General features: G+C 32.3%; 3 protein-coding genes across 4 annotated transcripts; 2 read left to right on the top strand and 1 right to left on the bottom strand.

Moving 5' to 3' along the window:
• The first annotated feature begins 4983 nt into the window (after positions 1 to 4983).
• LOC120260518 (F-box protein At1g67340-like) lies at positions 4984 to 6438 on the top strand. Its single transcript, XM_039268004.1, has 3 exons — positions 4984 to 5298; positions 5373 to 5535; positions 5762 to 6438. Exons 1-3 carry the CDS (start codon positions 5042 to 5044, stop codon positions 6395 to 6397), a joined length of 1056 nt encoding a protein of 351 aa, XP_039123938.1. The 5' UTR covers positions 4984 to 5041; the 3' UTR covers positions 6398 to 6438.
• A 5229-nt stretch (positions 6439 to 11667) lies between these two features.
• Positions 11668 to 17633, top strand: LOC120262008 (serine/threonine-protein kinase RIO1-like). The gene is given in 13 exon segments (XM_039270044.1): positions 11668 to 12026; positions 12564 to 12692; positions 13035 to 13127; positions 13360 to 13380; positions 13382 to 13440; positions 14384 to 14497; positions 15341 to 15414; positions 15509 to 15585; positions 15827 to 15910; positions 16007 to 16099; positions 16189 to 16296; positions 16394 to 16468; positions 17009 to 17633. Coding segments are annotated over 13 exon segments (1692 nt in total). The 5' UTR covers positions 11668 to 11717; the 3' UTR covers positions 17465 to 17633.
• A 501-nt stretch (positions 17634 to 18134) lies between these two features.
• On the bottom strand, positions 18135 to 25152 carry LOC120261561 (CTD small phosphatase-like protein 2). 2 transcript variants are annotated; one of them, XM_039269495.1, is made up of 9 exons: positions 24962 to 25150; positions 23058 to 23161; positions 22808 to 22972; positions 22335 to 22456; positions 21304 to 21400; positions 20349 to 20405; positions 19852 to 20157; positions 18828 to 19165; positions 18189 to 18608 (listed from the first exon to the last, which is right to left on the bottom strand). In XM_039269495.1, exons 4-9 carry the CDS (start codon positions 22401 to 22403, stop codon positions 18411 to 18413), a joined length of 1065 nt encoding a protein of 354 aa, XP_039125429.1. In that variant the 5' UTR covers positions 22404 to 22456; positions 22808 to 22972; positions 23058 to 23161; positions 24962 to 25150; the 3' UTR covers positions 18189 to 18410. The 2 variants fall into 2 exon arrangements, with proteins under 2 accessions (XP_039125430.1, XP_039125429.1); XM_039269496.1 differs by lacking the exon at positions 20349 to 20405 and having other exon boundaries at positions 18135 to 18608; positions 22808 to 23161; positions 24962 to 25152.
• Between the last annotated feature and the right edge of the window lie 2164 nt (positions 25153 to 27316).

Raw genomic sequence — 27316 nt, 5'->3', positions numbered from 1 at the left:
TTTTCCAATGATGAAATAATTAAAACAAGTTGAAGCAAAGCAAAGCAATGAAGCTTGTGATTTAAGTCAGTGTAACTATGCAGGGAACAAAGTAGGATATGTTAAGTAACATCTCCTTCCCTTATTCTCCTCCTTTTAAAAATAAAAAATTTTAAAAAGGAATATCTAAGCAATAATTAATTAACAGTTAAACAATCCAAGGACCTTGTGCCAAGAATAATGGAATAAAGGAATGTGGAACATGGAATAAGGAGATCTTGAGAAGAGAGTTCATGGAAAAGAAAATTAATTAATTAATTAATTAATTATTGTAGCAAATATATATAGTATGGTGTTTGGTTGTTATTGAAATTTGAACTTTATTAGTAAAAAAACATTATTATTTAATTCATATTATATTAGCTTTGACTCATTTTCAATTTATGCATATTATAAAACCAAAAAAACATTTCATTGTAAGATAAGAGTTTTTTTATATCAATCTTAATTAATTATCTTTATTTTCAAAACATTCAAGAAAGATTAATTTTTTTTTTTTCTCTAATCAAAAGAGAAGGTATGTAATGTTGATATTTTCGTGCACTAATAAAACAATATTTATAGAGAATAAAAAGATATTAAAAAAAATGAATATAAAACAGTGATTGATATAAGATTGAAAGAATTATTCAATCTTAAAATAATTTTATATTTATATTCGTGGGCATTCTTGCTTTTAATCAATATTTATTTTGATGTTTGGAACTCTTTTAATTTGAAAACGAGTGAATGATAATTTTTTTAAATAAAAAAAATGAAAGTTCATAAAAGTAAGAAGTTAGGACTTGTATTAAATAATAATTTCAGGGATAACCCCATAAAGTTTCCACAGAGCAGGTGCGGCGTTGTGTCAACTGCACGTGATGAAACGCGTGCGATGGAGATGTAAACTAATGTTAATTTTTAACACGTGGGAAAACTATCCAAGTGTTTATCAAGGAAAATAATTTTTTAAAAACATATTAATATATTATATTATTCACTAATAAATAGTGATGATATTTACCAAGTGAAAAAAATTTAATCAACATCATTAATGTCTGACCACTAAGCTTTGGATCTATATATATGTATCTATATATCAACAATTTACTTTTTTTTTTAAAAAAAAAAGAACATGTGGCACCAACCATGCTTTCATATCTAAAAACGAACAAAGGAAAAAAGAAGGAAAGATAAAGGTTAATGCGAAACAAAAAATTATAAAAATAAAAATAAAAAATAAAACAGAAGGGTAGAGTGGGAGAATAAAGAGTAAAGGGTTAATGGTGGAAACGCTGCTTTGAATTTGAATGGCTAAGTGTGCTTTAAATTTGCTAATCAATTGAGATGGAGAAAGTAATACTAGTACACCTCTTTTATTGTCATCCACTGCATAGCTAAGTAATCATATTCCTCATGGTTAAATTATTATGTTTATATATATATATATATATATATATATATATATGTTTTTTTAGATACAAAATTAAAGTAATAAATTCGATGGTGTACAAAGTAAGAGGTGATCCTAGTTTTGTTTGGCAAATGTTAGGAAACAACCATACTACCATTCGATGATATTGATTCAATACTTTATTTTTTTATTTTTTATTTTTTAACCGAGAGGAGTGTAGAGGGAAAAATATAGAAAAAATTGCCATGTGTCCGGAACATGCATATATGTAAAGTTATTATCTCAACACATACACTTACTTTATATAAGTTAAAGTTTGAATTCTTTTTTTTTATAATACAAAAATATTTTACATAGAAAATTTGATGCTAATAGACAAGAAGATGATTGATGTGTGTATATATATTAATAAAAATAAATATTTACAATGGTCTTTCCTATTTATTGTATTTTTTTTTGCACATCCATCCCTAAAGATAATTTTGATGCTTTTAAAACTATGTTTTGAATATTCATGCAAAATCGCACATCATGTGATTTTCACATGATATATGTGGGCACATAATGCACTTAAAAAACATTTTATAAATAAACATGCAACTTCATGGGTTTTTTTAAAGTAAAATAAAAAAAATATAAAAACTGATACATCAAAAAAATTACCGAAATGAATACATAATAAATTCTACTTGAAAAAAAAATCAATTAGTAGCCAACTAGTTAATCATTCCAAAGTAAAGTAAATAATTAATAAAGTGACTAATTTACATGGTTATGAATGACTCTACTAGTCAACCTCCATTGTTTTCTCTGCTTGCTCTTCATCTTTTGAAGTCACTATATGCATTAATTTTATATCATGTATGTCATATTGTGACCAAGCCTTTTTATTATTTTACTTAGAGGTGACACCATGCCGGCACCTCCAAAACCATAATCACCACTAATCTTAAATATATCAAACCGAAACCCTAAATAGACCATTAAATTTACCTAAAAGTGACCTTATATTAATGGCATTGGCATGTCTAATCCCTCACTAAATCACAACCAACTAGTCTTATCTTTGTGTTTTTCCACATGCCATTTTAGGATTTGGTATCGTATCTCAAAAGATCAAGGTTTGGTTTGTGTGCCATTTTAGTGTTCGATCTTGAGATTAACTCTTTAAGCATCATAACTTTTATTTTTCTTTTTCTTTCTTTTTTTCTTGTAGGGCTATAACTATCTTAGATTGATTTGCTCAAATATGAAGAAACTTTCCATTCCTTTCTTCCTATCTCTAGAGAATGCTTAACCTACGAGTCTATGACTATGGTGATCTATTTAGGGTTTTTTTTATTAAAAAAGATCATTAAACTTTATTAATGATTGGTACATGGTCCACAATGTAAAAAGTTTATAAAAACACTTAATTAACTAGTATTTTGAACCATATATGTCCAGAAAATATGAGCCAAAGTTAAAACCTAAGTTGAAACTATGTATTTTAGTTTACTCATTAAGCTTATTATCGATCGATATGGATCATAAACAAGAAGTTATCTATTAATTAAAGACTATTGTTCTAAACTTGTAAATTTTTCACTCAAATTTATCATATAGATAGTAAACAACTCACGACGCTAATCCAATTAATCATTTGAACTTAATAATACTAACCAATAACTTAATCATGTAAACAACTTTTATTGTTAGTTACTTGCAAACCTCCGATTTTTTTTTTCTAAATAGAAAGAAAATAAATAATTAGCTACATCGAACAACAACCTATCTAATACATTGATAAAACCTTAAGCCAATAAGTTATTAATAATACCTTGAATAATTTCACTTCTTAGTTTGTGTTTTTGTACAAAAGTAGTGTAAATAATATATTTTTATAGATTAATGTATTAAATAAACCTTAGGGAAATTTGCAATTATGTGTGACTTGAGAGACTAATATTCTACACTAACACATCCATATGTATCCTCTCATAGTACTCATACTCTTAATATAGAAGGGTATATTTGCAATTGTAAATTTTGCAATTACTTATATGTTTTTTTCTCAAGCACCCAAGAAAAATTAATCATCTTTTTTTTTGTTTACCCTTCATCCACTACAAATTCAAATTATCCTCAAAAAGATATAAAAAATAAAAATCAAGTCAATAATTGAAGTAGAGTATGGAATGTTTTTGCTTACAAGGCATCTACTTATCATGGAGAAGGTGGTCCATTTCATCTCATAGTTCATGTATTTTATTTTTTAAAACAAACATAAAAATAACATGCATTCAATGTGTTGTACGTTTTTCCTTTTTTAAAAAAATAATCATAATACAAGCAATATGATTACCTTAATTAACTCCTTCCGAAAGGAATCAAAACTTTGCTATCTTGACCCTTACATTAGGTGCTCTAATTATGTGAAATGAGATTCACAACTTAATAAAATTAATAACTCATTTGATTAAGTTTATATAAAAAAATTTGATCTTCAAGATTTTAAAATCACACATAAAACATAGTTAGTTTCTCGATAAAAATTATTGACTATAAAAATAAAAATAAAAATTCAATAGTCAAGACATTAATAATTTCATTTTTTACTGGATCGTTATAGTTATTTTCTCTATTTTAAATAATAATTATCAAAATTTTCTAAATTTGATTTATTTATAAAAAATAAAAATACAAAAATATTCAATCTTTCTCTGTTGCTTATGATAACAGATTGAAAAATAAACCCTAATTCATGGCACACTTCTGTTGGGTAAGAAACAAAAAGTCATATATGTGCCCTAAAATCAAGAACATCATTTTTTCAACTTAAGTTGTTTGGATGAAGTCAAGAAAATAACTGAACAAAGAGTCTCACTTTGAAAATTTGACCTGAATTCTCTCTACAGCATCAATTTCTTATTTGGTTTCCAATGAATTTATTCATATGCAAACTCAGTCTTTGCATGTAACTGAAGTTTGTTACCCTTATTCTAGCGAGTTTTAATTTTCCATTCATTCAACTGAACCACGTTTTTCTTTAATTTATTTTAATCACAAATATATATACACAAAAAATAAACTCTTGGTCCACATGTATGGAATTAGAAATTAAATACTTTAACTTTGTGTTTTAACAAAATAATAAATAATAAATTATATTTAAAAAATAATTAAAAAAAAAGGAATGAATAAACTAAATACTTTAATTTACTGCATTAAAAATGAATCTAACCCAGGACCATTTCATTTGCAAATTATGTATTTATTTATTTATTCCTTAAAAAATAATTCATAATCTCAAGAGACTAAAATTATAAAAGAAAAAATAAAAATGAAAATAAAAAGTGAACGTGGGTTTTGGTGTTAGATTTCCTTCGAGGAAAGCAACGGACGGACCCTCCGGTCAAAACCCAGACTTTGACCGTGTGGGTGATAACGTAATTACTTGCAGTTAAGTGAGGGTAAAACCGTCATCACATGAAAATTTCTTTCTCTATATATTTTTTTTAATAATTAAATCCTTTTAAAAAAAATAATTATTAATTATGATCTCTCTCCAACCCGTCTCTTAAATTCTCCAACGTCTCGAGCTTCGTCGGCCTCGCATCGTCAGTCATGCGGACTCGGAGCGGCGGGGCATACCCGAAACCCGGATCCGATAACGACGCCACTGGGAATAACGAGAGTCTCAAACGACGAAACCCCTTCGGATTCGGATCTTCGCGAACACAAGATCCGCCCCGCAAACGGTTTCGCCCCGGCGACCGAACGGAGTTCTTCGAATGGCTTCATGATGACCTCGTCCTCTCCATCCTTTCGAAGCTCGCCGTCTCCGCCTCCTCTCCTTCTGATCTCGTCAACGTCCTCATCACGTACCGTCTCTCTCTTTCCCTTTTGGTGTTTTTGGTTTTGATTTTGATTGAAGGATGGTCTATTTTGGGTTCAGGTGCAAGAGATTCAATGGTTTGGGGATGAATCCGTTGGTTCTATCGAAAGCTTCGAAGAACTCGCTGGCGATTAGGGCTAAGAATTGGTCGGGATCGGCTCATCGCTTCTTGAAGCTCTGTGCTGATGCCGGCAATCTTGAAGCTTGCTACACTCTCGGCATGGTTTGTTCCTTGCTTCACCAGTTCACCTTCCTCCTTCCCACTTTCTACGAATTTCTAAACCTAATTCCCTTAATTTGTTTACTTAATTTTCCAATAAATTTTTATAGAACTCCCAATTTTTTTCTCTAAAAATTCAATTTTTTGAAGACGAAAACCCCAAAAGTTATCCAAAACCCTTTTTATATATAAAAAAAAATCAATTATTTTTTCCTATTTTTTATCTCAGATCCGGTTCTACTGCTTGGGGAGCCGAGGGAGCGGCGCGTCGCTGATGGCGCGAGCCGCCATGTCCTCTCACCCGCCGGCTCTCTACTCTCTAGCCGTCATCCAGTTCAACGGCAGCGGCGGCTCCAAGTCCGACAAAGACCTCCGCGCCGGTGCTGCGCTCTGCGCCCGCGCCGCCCTTCTCAGCCACGTCGACGCCCTTCGCGAGCTCGGTCACTGTCTCCAGGACGGATACGGTGTGCGCCGCTCCGTCCCCGACGGCCGCCGTTTTCTCCTCCACGCCAACGCCCGCGAACTCGCCGCCGCCCTCTCCCACCCTCTCTCCCTCCCCCTTATCGGATCCTCCTCTGGATCCGCTTGTCCTCTCTTATCGGACTTCGGGTGTGCCATTCCCCCACTCGACCCGCACCCCGCGAACCGTTTCCTCATCGACTGGTTCAGTTCACGCCGTCTTGAACCTGACGGTCTCCGTCTCTGTTCGCACGTGGGTTGCGGCCGTCCTGAGACACGCCGTCACGAATTCCGTCGTTGCTCCGTTTGTGGCCTCGTTAACTACTGTTCTCGCGCGTGCCAAGCACTTGATTGGAAACTCTCTCATAAAGCTCAGTGCGCGCCATTGGATCGCTGGATTAACTAGTAATATTTTCTCTTTTTTTTTCCCCATTTTTGTATAGTAATGTACATAGTTTTTTTAAAGAATTTTTGTTTAAATCTCAGTTTTATTTTTGTGTTTTTAGATTTATTTACTTCAACTTTCCCGGTATCTTTTGGTTTGTCCGAAGACAGAGTTAGGAAACGTATGGGAAACGCGTTAAAGTGCGGGAAACGAATGTGGAATTTAAGTTTAATGTTATTTAAGAGTAAAACAAATAAATCGCAGTAGAGAAAGAATTAAAAAGAAAAAAAAAACTATATTGCTGGTTTTTGCCGAGTCATTTTGGGAAACGCGGGAAACGTTAAGTAACAAGGGAAACGGATGAGAGAAATTTGAAATTAGTTTTTAAAAAACAATAAAATAAAGAAATAACCAAGAAAAGGACAGAATAGAAAAAAAAATAAAGAAAAGTGAGCATAAATTTCGAACTTTTCGTAGAGGATAATAATTAATTAAAAAAAAAGAAATTTAAATAGTTCTTGCAATAAAGAAAGGAGACAGGGCGAATCAATGCCCACTTAACATAGAATCAGATGCGCATACACCCAAGAATAAATAAAAATTATTTTGAGTGTTTTTCCGTGAAATTTAATACTAGTAGTGAGCACTGAGAGAGGCTTTGTTAAGTACCAGTCTCATCTCTTAAACAGTGAAAGTAACAGTGATAAAGACAAGAAGAAAAAGAGCTTTGTTTTATTTTCTTGTTCATATTATCACACATATCTTAAAACTAAACTGATTAAAAAATAATAAAATACACTTTTTTAAAAATTTCAAAATAAACTAATATAATTTCCATAACAGTATGCTTGTGTGCTTAGACAAGTAATAAAAAGACAGAATAAAACCTTAATCCTGATTTAACACCCAACAACCAAAGGTAAGTTATTTATAAAAAAAGAATTTATAGTGAAATATAAGTTTCTAAAACACCCGTTAGAATAAGAGATTTTATTCTCCCTTTTTTTCTCTCTATATAAATATTATTTAAAATTATTATAGAATAAAAGAGAAGTGGAAAAAGACATACTTGTCATAGTTTCAAGTTTCTATTTTGTGTGAAAAGTTAAATAGTGAAAAAGACAATTGAGTGAGGAGTAGGTCTGGTCCTTTTCTTTAATTTGGAGTTTTTGAGTTTAAATTCTGTTTCTTTTCACTGTTTATGGATAAAATAATAATTAAATGTGCATGTTTGGAGTTGGAGAGAAGGTCAAGAGCTGCTCTAAGTTTTTAACTTTGCTTTAGGGCTAAGCTTGTGAAAAAGATTCTGCCTCTAATACCTCATGCTCCTCTTCAACCTTGTCACCTTTATTTATTTCCTTTCTTTTACTTTTTTGGTAATTATTAGGATTCTTTTTATTTTTTCAATAAATATAAAAATTTTGGTTATTGTTTGATTGCATATCCTTCACAAAAAATTAGTAATTGCAATAATATATAAAATAAATATTGCATTTACTTGTCTATCTTCCAAATTATTATTATTTGTTTATATGATTCTTTAGTAATATCTCCAAAGTCAGCTAAATTGTTTTTAAAAAATTATATATATATATAGGTATTTATTTGTTTATATAAATATGCATAGATAAATAATATTATCGAGAATATATAAATCAATATTAAAAAAAATGTATTAACAATTACCAACTTTTTATTAGTTTTATTTAATTTTTGGTTTTTTGCTTATATATTATTAAAACAATTTCCATTATTATTATCTTCATGTATTAAATGGTGTATTTTTAAATCAATTACAAATTTAAAAACTTAAATGAAAATGTTATAATTATTCTTAAAAAAAATAAAAAAAATCTTGTATGAAAGTTTGGTGGGTTGCATTGCAATTGGGCAAGTTTGAATTAATTGATTCAACTTCCATGAGGAAAATTTCATGCATGCATTAATGAAGCAGTACCATCTTGTGATTCTATGATGCTCTTCTTGCTCACCCATTCAATTTAGTTGCCCATTGAACTCATTCAATGACCTCTTTCATTTCCTTTTATTTACATAAATTTAAATCAAAATCATATTAATATCCTTTAAATAAAATTCATAATTAAAATATTAACACTAAATTTCTTTCTAATTTCTCTTACTATAATATATATATAATCTATATAAATTTAATTATAGTACATAAATAATGATATTTCAGTTTGGTTCAGTTTGTCGGTTTTATAAAAAAGATAAAAAAATAAATAAAATAAATAGTTGAACAATTTGAATTTGAATAGTATAATGTCATGATAATGGTTACAACATGGCCCCATTAGGGCAGTGGTTGAACCACAAGGGTTGTCCCCTGTTGGCATGCATGCTCACCAAACCCTTGCTTGTTAGTCTTCTTCTTTAGCACCTTCTTTGCTATTTAACTTTGAAAACCAGTAATCATACCTACCATTTGTCAGAGAACTCTTGTATATTGCTAAGTAACCACTCACACTACTAATCTTTTCAATTCATAACAAACTAAATTCTATTTCTTGGTTTCTCTTTATATTGGCATACTTTATTTTATTAGACATTTCATTATTATTAATAAGTGATCTTGTTTTAATACTTTGTTTATTGTATCAAATTTAAATCTATATAAACCCATTGAATTGATTTTTTTTTTTATTGTATATGATGTTATCTTGATAAATTTTATCATGTTCACTAAGATAATAGAGTTGACACTTCTAGCCAAAACCTAACCTTATCAAATAGGAATCATTAATGTTTATAAAACAATGTTATATATGAAAATATAAATGCATTCCTTGATAGCAACAACTACATTAAAGCTTGTTAATTAATGGTGTAGTCTTGAACTTTAGGTTATGAAACAATGTTAACATAAATTAGAAAATTAGAAAAGAGAAAGAAGAGTAATTTTGTTATATTATTAAGGTATTATATTTGCTGCCATACAAGATTATGTCAAGAGTTTTACAATGAAATGAAATAAATAAAAGGAATTATGATATCTCTTGAAATATCTATTATGTTTTGCTCAAGTGAATATCATTCTGAGATTTATTTATGCTAATGTTGAGTTTTAATTATTCTAATTTAATGATCTTTGAGATCAGATATAAGAATTAGTGTCTTAGTTTATAATAATTTTTGTTAGATTTACTCTTTTTTTTTTGGTAAGCTATTAGCCTAATAAAAATTAATTTATGAAAATTTATGTTTCATTCATAATTTATTTTTTATCAATAAATATGATTTTTGTAACATCAAGTACAAAGAAAGAGAACAAATCCATCTTCCTTTCTTTTTGACAATGTCCTAAACTACAAAATATTAAGGTTTGCATGTAGCCAAATAAAGAACGTAACCTTAAAAAGATTAAAAAATATGGAAGGTGCCGGCATCGCGTCATTTCATTGTGTCACAATCTTTGAAAATTTTTGAAGTAATTTATTGTAGCAAATTGTTGAATGAGTTCACAAGTACTATTTTTATTAAGAATGTCTCGATCCATATTGTTCTAATTATCTTCAACTAATTATCATCCGATGTTAATTCTTTTCTTAAAGTCCACTAATTATGTTTTTTTATTTGACTCAAACTATCAATTTGGTATGTTACGTCTCAACTCAAGGACTAGAGGTGTGGAAGGTGCCGCCATTTCGTCATATCCTTACAAAATAATACCGGAACCTCACAAAAACATGATACCATGATGATTGATTCATTACATCGACACATGAATATTAAACAAAAAGCCAAAACTAGTTTTGCTTTTCAAGTAGATAGAGATGTCACAAAGATTGAGACTAGACGCTAACAACATTGAATTTTCAAAGCTTAAATTCAAGTTAATGTTATAAAGAGAGAAGAGTTTAGTTTATTGCCTTTTGGCTAGAATTGATAGGATTATTAATGTTTTATCTACATCTTAATGTCTTTCCTTGATATATTTCTTCACATTTAAGTATTGATTAAGTGATTTGACCAATGTAAGTAGTTTATGTGTTGAAATAATCACAAAATGCTGATTATATATACATATATGAATAAAAATAGTAAAAAGAAAGCAACTTTTCCAAATAAAGAGGTGGTGAAACATAAGTTCAATAGATTTGTTAATATTTATAATATAAATGAATAAATAAACAAAATAACACATCTTGTTAAAGAAAAAGGAAAATATAAGAAGTGAGAGGTTGAAAAGATAGAAGTGGAGTGGACAAGAGAAAGGAAAAGTTAAGGGAGAAGACAAAACTAAGGACGAATGGTACCACCCTAAAACCAGAAAGTAACACCCGGACATGAAAACAAGCAAAAGGAGCACAACTGGCTTCCTTCCTAGAAAGCCCCCTTCACTTCCAATTTTCAATGCAATCACACACATATACATCAACTTGCAAATTTCCATTTCAAGCAATCCCATTTCAACCTTTTCCTTTCATCCTTTTATTATTATTATTATATATATATAACGTCAACTTTATTTTATTTTGTTTAAATTCAAGTTGTGCCTTAACTATTTGACATTGGTTCACATTGCGGGACAATACGTTGAGAGCTCTGTAAAGAGGTAGTAAATGTTGTTGGTGAGTGTTTTTCTCGTATACAAATTTAAACTCGAAATTATCTACTCAAGCAACTTAAGCATTACCATTTAAATAAACATCTATTAGTCATCTTATTTTCTTTATAGGATATAGAATTGTATTCATGATGAGCTTTGTTATATGCAAGCTTTGCTTGACACTATTTTAACTGAACCCAGGCTTTAGTTAAACTTACATTGAGCTTCATTTATCAAGCTTGCTAGAATTATTAATGTAAAGCTAGAGCTTGATTTCTTTAGTTATAATAAGTTAACTACAATACATCTAGCTATAATAGAAAATGAGATATTTAAATTACTACAACACCAACGCGTTACAGTCTCGAGCCGTTGACAAGTTTTAATAAGCTAAGTTTTAGGTTGTTTAAGCTCGGCTCATTTATCTTACAAGCTTAAAAGTTAAACTTGAAACCACTCGTTTAGTTTATAAATGGCAGAGCTAAGGACTTGTTAGCTTCTAATTCTAATGATCATATTGATTTGTTTACAATCCTAATTGGATACAAAAAGTATCAAATGGCTAACAATAATTTATTATGGGCCTTTCTTGGGCCAGCCTTTGATGCGTTTTTTTTTTACCTATATCCGCTTGTGAAATGTCATAATTATATATATATATACATTCATCAATAAATTGATAATGTAGGGTGCTATTTGCAAAATAACCCCTATTTAAGCTCGAAGCTCGGGTTTTGTTAGGGTTTTTGGACGAGAGAGGTGTGAACCTTCATGGCGCTCGAAGCTTCAGCAATGGAGGAACGAGAGAATCAAAGGCGAGAAGGAGAAGAAGGATCTGATGAAGAGGAAGAGGAGTTTGGAAATAGCGATGAGGATTGGTCCTCGGATTCGGATGTAGGTGACGCCCTTGATTGGCTGGATTCTGCTGATGGCGGCGCTGCTGCAGCAGGAGGGGCATCCTTCTCTGTTGCTCCGGCGAGGCGCCCCAATGCCCATGGAGGTCTCCTTTCCCGCCCATTGCAGCCCCTATCTAATCGTAACCAGAAGTTCTCCCATCACATCCGAGCCAGCCCCCTTGAGGTCTTCATTCTGGTTTTTGTTTAGAAAATATTTTGGGGCTTTGTTTTTCTAATGTTGAATGTGTCCTCTTTTTGTGTGTTTTGGAGATTGTGGTGGTGCGGTGATTCATGCTTGTGGCCTGTGGGGTTTTCTCATTGGGTTGATGTCTTTGAAGATTATATAAATTTGTTGTTTTTATTGGATTTATTCGTGTGGGTGTTCTTGTGATTGTGGTTATTTACGCTTGTTTCCCTTTTGATTTTGCTTTTAGGATTTTGCTTGGGAGTTATCATTACATTGTGATGTTTTGGAGATTATATAATTGTTATCATTTGTATTGGAGTTCTTCTGTTTGGGGTGGTACATGTTTATAATTAATAATATCTTGCTTTGTTCTGTTTCGGGTGGTACATGCCTATAATCAATAATATCTTGCTTTGTGTGTTTGTGTGCGTGTGTTTTGGTGTTTCCCATTGCCATGATTGCCATGATGTTATATATTTCTTGATGATTTTATTTGATTTTTTTAGTCTGAGATGATGTTTGTTGGTGATGTAGGAATGGGAAGGGAGGATGAACGTGGGAATGTCAAACTCAGTGACAACTGCAATTAGGGATAGTGTTAGAGAGATGGCAATTGGAAGGATTAGGTCCACTGAGAAAGCAGACCGAGCCACTGTTGAGCAGGTTTGTACCCTTAGAGTTAGTAGTTTGTCATATTGCTCGGTCAGATGAATGCCATTTCTGGATTCTTGTCTGCTTTCAATATAGATTTAGTTCAATTCAGTTCAATATTTGAAAGCCATCTGCCAGCTACTAAGAATTTATTGATGGCTTGTTTCAACATTAATGCTCACTGGGAACAAACATTCTTTGGTCATTTTACACATTATTGTAACTTGTGGCTTTCATGCTCAAGAACTATATCTGACTTCAATCAACAGCCTTTGTTGTTAGTTTCAGTCCAGAAACTTAAAGTTTGAGTTCTGATTTTTATATATATTATACTTTCTTTTTACTTTTTTGCAGGCCATAGACCCAAGAACTCGTATGGTTTTGTTCAAAATGCTCAATAGAGGAATATTTAATGATATCAATGGTTGCATTTCAACTGGGAAAGAAGTATGTGTTTTTAACTAACCTCAGTCACAAGTTTGTCTTTATTTCTCGAGTTTCCTACATGAGAATATTGTTCCAATGTTGTCTTTTGGTCTTCTAACCATTTACTAAATTGATAATAGTTACCTTGTTTGAATGTACATACAACTGATATTATGTTTGTATAGTGACTTTGTTTTGGATTTAGCACATTGAATTCTAGATGAATTCACCAACATTAATTTCTTCCTTGCAGGCAAATGTTTATCATGCGACTCAAAGCTGATGGCCAAGAATTAGCTATCAAAGTGTATAAAACATCTGTTCTTGTTTTTAAGTAAGTTGATAAAAATCATGAGAATTTAGTGCATCGTTTATCTTATGATTAGATTTGTCCTGTTATTCTACGCTTCCTTTAATCTTCCTACTGTTATTGAGCAACCAAATTGGTAATGGAAATTCTGTGGAAATTATGTCTTCAATTTTTTTTTCTCACCATTATTTATTCAATAGAGAAATTCTCAATTATGATCATACGATGATGAACCTGTTTCATCAGTAATTAGAGTATATGTGTTATCCTCCCTATGCCATAAAAGGACAAATGAGCTCATCCCAGGGTTTTCCTGTTTTAGACTTGTCACGATTTCTTTTCAGCACGATGGAATAGTTATCAAAACCTTTGCATTGCGGGAACCAAAGCCTCTGAAGGCTGACTTTCATGAAGATTCATCTTTATCCCCATTAGCGATATCTATCTTCCAATTAGAATGCTGGCTGAACTTGCTGTCATTTGAGCGACCATGTTTCCTTGCTTGATGATTGTGAAGTTCTTCTTGGTTATAAGTAGTGGTATGTTAATTATTCCCAAAAACTAGCTCATTTGAGTCTTCCAGTTCCATCTATTTTGAGGAGAATAAAACTTCCAGCACTGCTGAAAAATCACTGAAAAAGGAGCCATCCCATAATGTGAGATTCAAATGCTTTGATGAAAAATGACGTAATGAATTTTTATCATGACTTCATCTATGAAAGTGGATGGCATAGGGAAAATTGTATATTGCTTGATGTCATGATAGTGTAGGGGGAATTTCTTGTGTTATTATAAGATTTATTTTGTAAGGTTTATGCTGATTATTCTTTTTGCAGAAGCTTCAAGTTTATTAAAAATTATGCATCATTTATTTGGGTATTTCAAATAAATATCATTTTGGAGGGATGCACTGTTTATATATGGGTGCAATATTATTTTGTGCACTGGATTACTTTCGAAATTGCAGGGACCGAGATCGATATGTCCAAGGTGATTACCGCTTCAGATATGGGTATTGTAAGCATAATCCAAGGAAGATGGTGAAAACCTGGGCAGAGAAGGAAATGAGAAATCTTTTAAGGTTCATGCATTTTTTCTAATATTATATTTGGCTTTTTCCCTCGTAAATGAAATGCATTCTTATGGTACTACTTTGCATTATAAGAAATAATGAGATTAAATGAGAGGCTTGCTTACCTATGTGTTCGTTGTTATACATGAATGTTGGAATTGATGGGTTTATCAAGTGTGAAACTTTTGGTGGTGGGCAAGTTTGAGAACAATACCTCCTGTTTGAAATCTATTTGTTATCTGAGATCTGCTTGAAAGTGCTTATTCCCAGCTATAGATTGGGATGAGTAAAGAGGGAGATTTGGAGTGCATGAAAGAGAGATTAAGAGTTGAGCTGTGAAGTCCACCCTTGACAACATTAGAACTCCCTTGACAAGATTAGAAGTCCTTAAAGGTTATCTGTTCATAAGATTTTCTTTTCATTAAATTGACAAAGCAGTGAAATGAGTGAAAAATGCAAACCCTTTGATCCATCTCTTTGCATGAAGTTCCTTAACTGACCATAGTTATCTTAATTAAGTCCTGAAGTTTTGTTGTTCTTATTGTTTTAGACTTTTAGCTTTGATAAACCTATTCTGCCTTTTATGTCAACATAGGTAAGTAATATACTAAAATCTATGTCCATGTCTTATGAAGCCCCACCATTTTTTTATGATAGGTTTTCCATATTCGATATGGTTACAGAATGATTGTGGATTGCTATCCTTTCACGTCATATATCTGTAAATGTTCAGAATGGTCTGCTTTAGATTGCTCTTGCATAGCTTGAGATGTTGTAACATTGTTCTCTTTTGACTGTTATCTCTACATTGTTTTGAACTTTTAAGCTAAACACTTAAGACGTTATTGACAGAGTGAAGGCAGCTGGAATAAGATGCCCGTCACCAATTCTTTTGAGGCTTCACGTTTTGGTTATGGAATTCATAGGTATTAGATCTCAATGCTGAATTGTAATCTATTCCTTTTCTTGTTATGTTTCCAGTTATAGTAGTGCTCAGAGCCTATGTGTTTTGATGTGCAGGGAAATCGGGTTGGGCTGCTCCTCGCTTGAAGGATGCATCTCTGTCGGAAGATAAGTTGCGTGAAAGTTATGTAGAGGTGTGTGTAAATCTTAATGTCTGATTAATGGGGCCTTTTTTTTTTCTCTATCCATTGCTTATGTCTTTTAATAATATTTTAATAATATTGAAGCATTCTATTTTTATCTGTACTTATAGTGCCTTTTCAAGAGATGAAATTTTTTGAAATAATAGGGTCTTCTTTTGCGTTTCATAATGTCTAGAATTATTGTAATGATCTTTTTCTATCCCTGACATAATTTTTACCAACTGTGTGTCAGATTATTACAATAATGCGAACACTCTATCAGAAGTGTAAATTGGTACATGGAGATCTGAGTGAATACAACATACTTTATTTTGAGGTATGATATATCAGTGATTTTATGGTGTTCCGTGTGTACAATGTCATACACTTGTAACTACTGTCCTCTTCATTACTGACTGTGATAATCTTACAGGGTCACTTATACATTATTGACGTATCACAGTCTGTCGACCTTGATCACCCTTCTGCATTAGACTTCCTTCGTGAAGATTGTGTTCATGTTTCAGTAAGTATTGATGGTTGGCTTGGTTCTATCTCTACTTTGCATTAAGCAAGAAACCTGATTAAGTTCCTCTTCCTGGTGCATGGCTGCAGGACTTCTTCAAGAAGGGCGGTGTCGCTGTTATGTCTGTAAAAGAGCTGCTTGATTTTGTGCTTGATCCATCCATTTCTGATGACGCTGTGGATGAATATTTGGAGAAGGTATACTTGCCAATTGTGTAGCTCGTGAGCAAAGATCATTTATATAGTTATCCTTGCCATATGCCCCAAATAATCATCCAATGTGAACTTGCTTCAGATCCAACAAAATATTCTCAAAAGATGCGGTACAGATGTCCAAGATGATGAGATTGCACCAACTGTATATGTACAGGTACGTTTCTGAATTCTTCTACTTTCCATGAAATTGTGCTTATTGTGCATCAGTGTCTTTTTTCTGTATGTTCATTCAATATTTCAGTCATTATACATAAAGATATGTACAAATACCTTTCTGAGTTTATCCACATCGCCAATTCAGGATGCTCCATTATTAAATTTAGACTTTGTGCTTTTTTAAAATGTTATCTAAAATGCACTGCAAGTTGTTAATTGCGTTTTTGTAGCATTGGATTATTGTTGTTGTTGTTGTTGTTGTTCTTATTTATTATTATTATTAATGGGTTCAAAATTGTGTGCCTTTGTTTATGCATTCTTTAGCAGTTATTTGCATATTTAGAACCTGGCGCTCAGCAATAAAATTTTCAGTTCACTCTGTCACCAAAATTGATTCCAAATGTCACATTGTGTAGAACTGCATTACACTAACCATTCTGTGCCGTTTTTTCTCCATATTTCATCAAATGTTTCTTACACCTAAATATGTCTTTCCTATATATCTCAACTAACTTCTTGTTATACAATTGGCCTCAAGACATTGAACCATGTGAAGAAATGCGAGGAGGATTTGGTTCAGATGGCAATGCTTTCGAGACCAGCATTCGTCTATGAACCGAAACCTGAAGAACTTTATGACCAGCCACTTCTAGGATTTATTGACACAAAAGCCGAAGGTATCAGTAAGCAACATCAGGATATAACTGTAGCAAACGAGACTAGCGAAATTCTGGATCGTAGTTTGTCGAATGAACAACCTTTGGAGGAAACAGTGGAAACATCCACAGATGGGGATGAATCAAGTAGTGATTCAGAAGAAGAAAAATTAGCAGTAGATGATGGAACCAGAATGGACCCGGCTGATAAGAAAGCTGCTCGGAAGGAGAACAAGAAGAAGGTTAAAGAAGAGAAGAGAGAATCTAGGAAAAGCAAAGTACCTAAGGCAGAGAAAAAGAGGAGGAAGAAGTTAGCAAAAGCCAAGTGTAGCAGGTGATACTTTTTTGTTTTTTTTTTTCTTGTGCCAGTTTATAAATAGGTTGTGTTTCATAGAGGAATATGAGATAGCCATTTTAATTTTCTATTTTTTGCTGAGTGATTTTCAAAATGTTTAAGCGGGTAATCATAATTCATAAGCAATGTACACGTCCGTCTGTTTTTGCTTCTTTTTTTTTCCGGGTTGAATGCTTTTATCACTGCTCCATGTATGTTGCAATTAAAATCACAGTGGAGTATACGTTCAGAATTTATTCATTTATATTTTGACAAAGGAATATAATTTTTAATTTGTACTAAAATATTATCTGGATCTCTTAAATTTACACCAATTACCATAAAATAATTCTATTAATGTTATTAAGACCTGAAGTGATGAGATGAAATTAAGTGGATTATGTTTGTACTACAGATTTCGAGCAAAGGATTGGATTTGTTTTTCAATGCAGGGCTGAGAATTTAATAGATTTAATGTTTGATATATTATTAAAAATAAAAATATAATAATAATAATAATAATCAATAATTTAAAGAACATAACTGAGACTTGATTTTGATTTAATTGAGAGTGTACGAGTGCTTTATTTAAGCGTGCTGAACCTGAATTAAGTATTTAACAGTCATTTATAATATTAATAAACAGTGATGCACAACCAACTTGAAACAGAAACTGAAACTTTGAAAGCCACAATTTGCATGAAAGAAAAAAAATAAGCACACGCCAATTGACTACTCATCCAAAGGCATTTTAACTTCTTTCCAGAAAAAAACTTATTTAACATTCTAATTTATCACGCCACAACCCCCTTAAACAACCACCGGCTAAAATGGCATACAAACAGGAACGAAAGACTGTAACAGCAAGCAAAAAGACAGCAAGGGGTGAAAATCATGTATAACAACAAACCCATACTACCGTAGCAAGCATAAAACATGGAGATTGGCACTCATTTGAAATCAACACCAAGGCACGTTGCTGCAGCAACCTTCTGCCGGAGATTGAACTTTTTAGCTATCAGAGGCCGAACATCTTCAACCCCAACCAAGCTTTCTAAAAATGGCAGCAATAAAATCAACTCCTGATCTGAACGATCTTCAAACCAACTTTCGATGGGTATGCCATTGTCTATTTGGAAGCCAAATGCCTGAAAAAGGATGACACGATAATAAAAGGTGTGCACTATACATTCTACTCCTAAAAACATTAAAAATAAAGGGGATTTCATGCATTATTCTTGCATATTCTAGTCAGAGAACCACCTAAGATACTTTATGTTATGGAATGTTTAGAGGGATATGCATGAGCTTTGACAGACAACAAATTAAATAAACCAGGAAAACCTCTAGAGTAAAGCTTGCATTACCTGGGGAGAGTTGTCAATAATGATCACACGGGAGAGATCACGGCCTAGAACTGAAAGATCCTTCAAATAGTTGCCCTCTACATACACACAAGATTCACGGTAAACACGATGACGGAACAATTTCCTTTTTGGATCAAGCACATTTAGGAGCTGCTCGGCATAGATACTCTGACTAGCTGTAAATATGATAATCTCAAATAGGCTAGCAACTCTCTCCATGAAATCCCTGAGATGGGGACGGCAGCGTACATAGACTGTGTGTTCTTTAAGATTAAAATTTACTGGGAAGGTAAAATCTGCATCTTCACAGGGCTCAAGACTGGAATGCACTAATGTCTCTGCCATGTTTAATAAGCAGAAGTGAACAGTTAGAAATTCCAGGCTGGCATGATGACTTAAAAATATGAATTGTGTCTAGTCAACCCTAGTTCCCATTTCAAAAAGACTTTTTTATGATCTCCATTGTATTTTAGAAATGGTGAGAAGGCATAATATCGTAAGGACCTCATGCTATATGGATTAGAACACTACTAGAGACTACAAGATAAAATGGCCACATAATATGAGCCTCTTCCTTGGCAGTTATAATCAGCAAAGAAAAATGAATTGCACCATGCAGGTCAAGGCTCAAAATTGCTACCCATGCATTCATAATTACAGAGAAATATACCAAGCATATGCATTGCTAATGACAAATGATTCAAATGACCTAAGTAGAACAAAGAAAAAATTGATTATTGATCACTCGATTAGCCTGTTCAATTTAAGTTAAGATGGGTGCTATGAACTTTTAACTAGAATATAAACACATACAACTAACATGCAGGCTATCAGGCAATGACATAACACTAGCTTCATGCTTTTCATAAAACTAACTAACAAGATATCATAACTGGCATAGAAACAGCATGAAAATCTAAACAGTGAACCAATATAGTTTCCGGTCATATCTTTAACATATGAAACAAACAATAAAAATTATTAACATGCAAGTGCGATAGCAGAAGTATTTTAACTAGCATACCATCCAAGTCAAGAACAAGCGTAGTTGAGGGGCAGCTCCTTGTCTGCCTTGGAAGAAGCATCGGCCGAAAAGTTGGAACAACCGCCGACAAATCAGGTAAGTTCTTTATGAAAAAATATGGATCAAAGTCATCAAAATCATCATCTTCATACTCCACACACATATCTGTGGACATGGATTCTTGAGTTGGTTCATCAACACATTCCAATTTAGAGTGCTGCATGGCAAGATATATGGCTGAAACTTCAGGAGACAGCTTCCCCAGGTTGCTAAATTCTTCATCACAAGAGTTCGCACACTCCAATTCTGTGAGATACATACGCGTAAAATAAATTGATATGTTAGATGGATTAAAGGCCTCATTATTGTGTCTCAAGTATCACCACCGGTACAAGAAAGTAAAAGGCTTCATTTTGCTTGGCGTGTTTGCTGGTGTGTGTGCGTGTATGCTACTCTTTTAACATGAGAATTCAATGCATCAACTAATAATTTTTCACCTGTTTGAACCAGATTCCCAACTTGATCTTTACCCATGAAGAAGTTCACAAAATCCGCTACAAAAAGGACAGAGAATATGGTATCAAAAGAAAATTAAACTGTGCAGCTGTCTATATGACTGAATGCATGCAATGAAAACTAGTGCTAGCATGAAAAGTTGAGCCAAAATATGGCAACTTGTGCAAGAGGTCAAACAGGAGGTGAATAGGCCAATGAAACAGACCCAAAACCAACAAAGATGAAAAATTGCATAGCCCAAGCTCAAAGTTTAAGTTGAAGAGACAAGAATTTTGTACAGTTATTACCCAAATCTCAAACCATACTTCCAAACCAAACCAAATAATATCCTAATACTAAAATCATACGATTAAAATTTCAAACTTGATGAAAAAAATCCACACCTAATAGTGTTATGCAAAATCAAGTAGGAACCTAATACAAATAGTCTCCTAAAATTTGACTTGTTAACTGCTCACATCAAGCTTTCCAAAATAAACACTACACGAAGACATGAAAAATTTAAATTCATCTTTGATGTCATTATTACACACTTCTCCACTAAGACAAGGGAACACATCAAACTCATATTGATGATCATATAAATTTCAGAGGAGCATAGATTAAGCATGATTTCATAAAAAATGAGAGTTTTTAAATTCTATTGGATGTACCATCACATCTAGAGCATACAAGTCCATCAATTCCAAACAAACTCAACCACTCTCTGATATGCATCACAGTGATCAACAATGTCCTGCTTCACACAACTATTGATGAAACTAAAATGTCAGACTACTTAGAATACCATCCATTTTTAAGTTCAAAGCAGTCATTTACAGAAAAATTTATAGAGAATCCACACCTTAGATTGGATGAACATACACTCACAAATGTCAGCAGTTTCAAATTGAACAGTGACAAGCAAACAAGTGAAATTTAATAGATGTGTGTTACCTTTCCCAGGGACACCACTGGAGCCATCTTTAGGAAGATGAAATGAAGGGGAAAATATAGTTTCCAATACACACTGAGAGGTTCTATCATCAGATAGCTGCACAATCGCAGGTATGAAAGATCAGTGATCACATAACAGAAATGCACACATCTATGATCAAAAGGAAATTCATTTCCCTTAAAATAACAAATATACAATAGCCTTTGCCCTGTTATATGAGAAAATTGTATAAAACATGTTCATTTTCAGTCTTGAAATTACAAAAAAATATTAAAAAAAAAACCATCTTTGTTACCTATAATGATTTGAGTTTTGCATTTATATTTCCGATTAAAAATCAAATCCAATCCATTACAAAAATGGAAACACACAAGTGGACAGAAACATGAAAATGCAAGGAAATTCAGATGCATCATAAGTTAATAACTAATCATTATTGTTATAAATCCAATAAAATAATTCCACATCTCAGCTTACAATTCCTATTCAAAGACTATTTAAAAGCACATGTTGCTGAAGCTGTAGCCCTTTGATAGGCATCAATAAAATCAAGTCTGTCAGACTCGCATCACTGTAACTAGATAAACACTGCACCAAGAACACCCCATGCATGAATAATTACAAAATGCAGGTGGAGCAGCAAATACCATTAATAGGATGAGGCAGTAAAACTAGCAGCTGGTAAACTAAATAATCATTAATTTCTATCTAGAGGAGCCCAAGTTCAGTACTGAGTACTGTATCAGTAAAATGCAACAATCTCCAAATTATTTGTCTATTATTTAGAAGTGGAACCTAAAAGAATTTTCTACTAGGTACAGAATACAATTACTTAATAGAAGACAGCATAAAAAGCAGTCGAAGATCATGTAATTCCCCAGATAACTAAATAACAATAAGGAACAGATACAAATAAACAAATCAGTATCATAAAAATTAAACAAATCCAAAAGAAACCTATTTCATACATCATGAAATAAGAAATACAATTCACATCCATAAAACTGTTGGAAAACCAAAGAAGAATCACCTTGGGATGAAGAGTATTCCCATTTATAAGACAAATATTGTCAGTATTGTCAGATGATAGGGTGTGCATGGAATTCAAATCCTTTTCAGATTCTACATTACTTTTACTTGAGAGTATCCTACCTGAAAAATAACAATGTATATAAATTAGGTATCTAAAAGAATTTTTCATATTCAGGCACACAAATATCAGCAATCAAAAAATTATATCCAAACACAAATTTAATTTTTTATGACTGCAGCAAAAAAGTCAAACAATCATAATTAGGATGATGTTAGACCAAATTCTCTGTGCCCCACTACTCCACATTTATAATGAGCAAAGAATTTCTTCTAGAATATAAAAGAAGAAATTTAAAATGTAAGCTGTTGTCTAAAATAGCAAACCAAAGTTTTAATAACAACAAGAAATACAAGCAACACTTCAAACAAGTATAAGAAAATGACAAGAGGATTAAAAAGATGGATAAGTACCATTTTTTTGTTTTTGTGGAAGATGTTATCATATCAGCAACTTTTCTCTCACAAGCTGTGCTTCCTTTTTTCTGCTGCCGACAAGATCTAGGGTTAGTGTGCTCTCTGGAAACACTTCTCGCAGGAACTTTTTTCTTTGTTTGCATTGTGTGCCTGAATAAATGTCTGTCGCCAGAAGCACTGGAATATTTTCTATTTTTGGCAAAGTTGTGCTAAAACAAAGAAAGCTGCATAAATTTATTGAACCCACTGTTGCAATTATCTGTTTTTCTCGTGCCTCAATTTACAATTTGGAGCCATCAAAAAATCGAAGGGCAAGCTGCCAATAACAGCTTGCAGTTCTCGAACCACATCCTGGAAAGAATAGCATCATTTTACTTGAGCAAATATTGTCAAATAACCATGTTTAGTTCAAGAAGACCACAAGTAATGGGCTTCTAGATGATTTTCAACATACTAAAATAAGCAACTGAAGGCAAAAGGAAACTTTTCAATTAGAAACAAGGAGCAATTATTCATATGACAAGCGATTCAAAACTAACAGTAACAAAGAAACTAAATGCATTAATACTTTCAAAATGCAACTGAAGAAAATTGGCATCTACAGCACAACTCGGCGCAAAATCATACATTATAAATTAATGAATCAATCACAAGGTGCTTAGATCCAATACAACATCACAGAAGAAGTAAAAATTAAATTGCCATGCTCAATCTTGATCAGTTCAATATGAAAGTGTGCAAGCTTGTTTGTTTTTACTTTCACATACACAAAATAATAGCACAAAATCAACAAATCACACAATAACATTAAAAAAGAAAAAATCAAGAAAAAACAGAAATCACCACAACCAATGTCCTGCAGAAACTGATGTTAATAAAAGGCTCCCCATTTCCCATTCATCTTTCTCTCTATAAGGAATGGTTCATGAACAATTAAAGTTCATTTCATCAACTTTTACTTTGTCCATAAGAAATGTAATGACATGAAAAGTGAAACATCAGGCTCTACTACGGACATAGAATCAACAGTCATATGGTCCACAAGTGAAGTTTGAGGTTTTCAAAACTCAGCAAGCAATCATTATTTTCTTCATTAACACAGCAACAAGTTTGCAAGCAATAACTTCCCAAGGGAGATGATCCTTCTATATAAAACAAGTAAACCACTTACATAAAAATCATTTTCAAAGTGTTTCAAGGAATGAGCAGGCGCCAAAATGTGGTACAAGCTAATTTCTAGAAATTTTTTAAGAAGTTTATTACGATGAAGACTTTCTTGAATCAGGATACACGTATCTCACACCATATAAGTGCTCAATATCTTCACACATAAACAAAAACTATAGAACGCCTTATAGACGACTAGCGTACAGCCTAGTCTTCTATAAGCAACATTCTTTCTTTAGGCAAAATGCATAAATGAAAAACACCATATCCAAAAAAACACTAAAGCCACGTTGAGGCCTCTGCCCATTTGATAATAATAGTGTGTCATTGTGCATTGTGATTTTTTGTCAAGAAAAAGGGAAGCAATTTATATGCAACATATTGCTTATGCTCACGGAGAAAACCGGTTTTTGTGCATGAAATAATCATGGCAGTTCTACTAAAATAAGCATTCAACTGCAAAATTGCAATGTTTACTTATGATTTCACATAGATTTTACACATCTGCAGATTACTCCTGTTTCCCAACATCACAACAATCTAAAAGAATCTCACAAAAACCGGCTTGATGAAAACTTTCCAGAGAACGAGACACAAAAAAAACAGGCATTACAGCATCGTTTCAAAACTCCATTCTTAAAAATTAATTAATTAACTAATTAAATTTAAATATGCCACTCGATTTATAACTACTCTTCAGATTCAAAATGCTAACACAATGCAAGCACTCCAAAACCCGATTCTCACTATAAAAAATCCAGCTAAACCACTACCCTAACAGTAAAACTCCAATCAATAATGAAACCACAAGCCCAGCCCAACTAAACCCTAGTTCCAAACTAAACAGCAACAGCCGCCAAAGAAACCCTAGAATTCAAACCCCAAACACAGCACCAAGTCCCGAACGAGCACCCAAAAACACGCAGGAAAAACAAACAGAAAAAGAAGAAAAAAAAAACGAAGCAAATGCAACGAAATCCATACCAACCACACAACCGCCTGCTAGAAGAAGCTGCAAAGCAAGATCAAATCCTCCGGCGCTGCCCAGAAATCAAGCGATCTCCACGCCCAACCCTAGTCGATCATGGAAACCAAAACCCTAGAGAGAAGAGAGAGAGAGAGAGAGAGAGAGAGAGAGAGAGAGAGAGAGAGAGAGAGAGAGAGAGAGAGAGAGAGAGAGAGTGATGTGTTTGAAATTCGAATTTGGAAAAATTGGGCAGCGAATGACGAACGGAGGATGATGCAAATTGGATTTGAATTTCAGGTACGGGCCGCGTGTTTGTCTGACCCCCTACTCTTTTTGCATAAACAACCCTGTAATATTTTCTAATTAAACTCATTCTTATATCTATGGTACTCCTCAAGGTTGTTTTTGAATAATTTACACATTATTTTTATTTATATTATTTATTTAATTTAGCTAGATTGTAGACATTTTTCATTTGTGTTATTTTTAAGCTTTCTTTGTTTGTGTAGTGGACAAAACAAAACAATAATCATACTTCCCCAATTAATATATATATATATATATATTGAATTGTGCACGAACAATGAGTAAGATTTGAATATTCGATTTTTGACGTAGGATAGGGAATGAAAGTTATATTTATTTGATCTAGTGGAAAAAAATGTTAAAAATAATTAAATAATTGTGTATGATACTCATTTATAATAAGTTATAAAAGATTTAAATCAATTACCTTGTAAATTTTAATTATGGAATAAGATGAATATGGTCAATTAGGCTTCAATAGTTAGATTGTGAGCTATATTTTTATTTAATAAAACGAGAAAATTAAGCATTAATCAAGTCAACTTTTGGGCCATGTCATATTCATAGATACTTATTGGGCTTCATTTTGTTTTCTTACTAAGGCCATGAAATGAACTTTAATGGGCCCAGCCATTCAGCCCAGAAAACAAATGAGCAAAGGGTTTAAAAAACTATTTTCAGATTAATAAAAGGATAACAAATAGCAGCGACCAAATAACTAGAAATAGTAAAAACAAGGAACATGAAACTAGTAAATGAGTAATAGAGAAGGTAAAAAATTTTAAATGAAAGTTACGCTCATCCAGTATTAGAAAATTAACTTGTAAAGTTAATAATTTACATTGAGTTAATATTACATTTTTCTCTTTATTATCAAAATAGGAAAGATATATATAGTAATTTGTTCATATTTTTCAAAATAATAATAATAATAATAATAGTTGACTTAATAGTTTATAAACACAGAAATAGATATTTCAACGAGTATAATGTGTTTATAAACGTAGAGATATATATTTCAACAAGTATAATGTGTTTAAATTGAAACTTTAAACACCAACACATATGAAACACCAATGCCTTATAATATATATTATCTATTAAAAAAAAGTAAGATAATATATATAAATACAAAATATGAAGAAAAAACACTGTGTTTTCTGCATGACAGCAGTGACACCAACAAAAACAATTAAAGGTATCCAACTACTGAGAAAGTGATGGCCCTTTAAAACTTTACGTGCAAATAATCCACTTAAAATAACACTAGGATTAGTGCTGATATTTAAAGCTTTGATTGATTTAGAGAGCTAAAACAACATGACATGGCTACTGTGAACACTAATGCTTTGCAGTGTTGGAAGAGATGGCACTTTGGTCTTGTCTAATAATTTTGGATTTGGTGTCACTAAAAAAAAGAGATTATGAATCTTATTAAAGCCTAAACTTTTGATGGTTGTCTAGAAACCTATCAAGCTTAGTGACTAATCACATAGGTTGGTGATTTTCAGGGAGTGATTAAGTCATTTTCAATAGGATTTATATTTCAACTAATAAAGTTTTAATTTAGCTCATCATGTTTATGCTATATTATTGCTGTGGATAGTGCAAGAGAGAGAGAGAGAGATTTGTGTGGTCATTATTCTATTGCTGAGAGCTTTTGAGAAAGAGATTGGTGCATTGCCATTGTGTTAGGAAAAAAAAGGGAAGATTTATATATGTATTTTTAAAGATATATAGTTCCAAAATTATCATAGTTAATTTGTTTCTAATTCACATATTCAGTGTTTTCAAACAATAATAAAAAAAATCGATGGAAACTGAGGGACAGTAAAACCACAATATAATGGGTTGTAAACTTTGTTTGTTCTTGAGGAATATATATACACACACATATATCATAAATTGAGATTAAAAATTGTTATAGCATATGAAAAATATATTTTTATGTCTTGTTTTTCTCATGCAATTAGATTTTGAGTGAGTTATATACTTATATTCCTTGTATTTTTTCCAATTTCCATGTATTCTAATGGTAAATTCTTCATTAAATATTTCTATGGACT

Source organism: Dioscorea cayenensis, chromosome 5 (assembly GCF_009730915.1).
Source record: "Dioscorea cayenensis subsp. rotundata cultivar TDr96_F1 chromosome 5, TDr96_F1_v2_PseudoChromosome.rev07_lg8_w22 25.fasta, whole genome shotgun sequence".
NCBI lineage: Eukaryota > Viridiplantae > Streptophyta > Magnoliopsida > Dioscoreales > Dioscoreaceae > Dioscorea > Dioscorea cayenensis.
The sequence above is the reverse complement of the archived record's forward strand: the minus strand, read 5'-3'. Positions and strand labels throughout refer to the sequence as shown.

Bases quoted from the DNA above. Each gene is read 5' to 3' on its own strand.
- LOC120260518 (XM_039268004.1), top strand. From the start codon at position 5,042: ATGCGGACTCGGAGCGGCGGGGCATACCCGAAACCCGGATCCGATAAC. The intron at 5,299-5,372 runs GTACCGTCTCTC...TTTTGGGTTCAG, and splicing joins CTCGTCAACGTCCTCATCAC to GTGCAAGAGATTCAATGGTT. The intron at 5,536-5,761 runs GTTTGTTCCTTG...TTTTTATCTCAG, and splicing joins CTTGCTACACTCTCGGCATG to ATCCGGTTCTACTGCTTGGG.
- LOC120261561 (XM_039269495.1), bottom strand. From the start codon at position 22,403: ATGCACACCCTATCATCTGACAATACTGACAATATTTGTCTTATAAAT. The intron at 19,166-19,851 runs GTATGCTAGTTA...TAAACATGGCAG, and splicing joins GCTTGTTCTTGACTTGGATG to AGACATTAGTGCATTCCAGT. The intron at 18,609-18,827 runs GTAATGCAAGCT...ATCCTTTTTCAG, and splicing joins TTATTGACAACTCTCCCCAG to GCATTTGGCTTCCAAATAGA.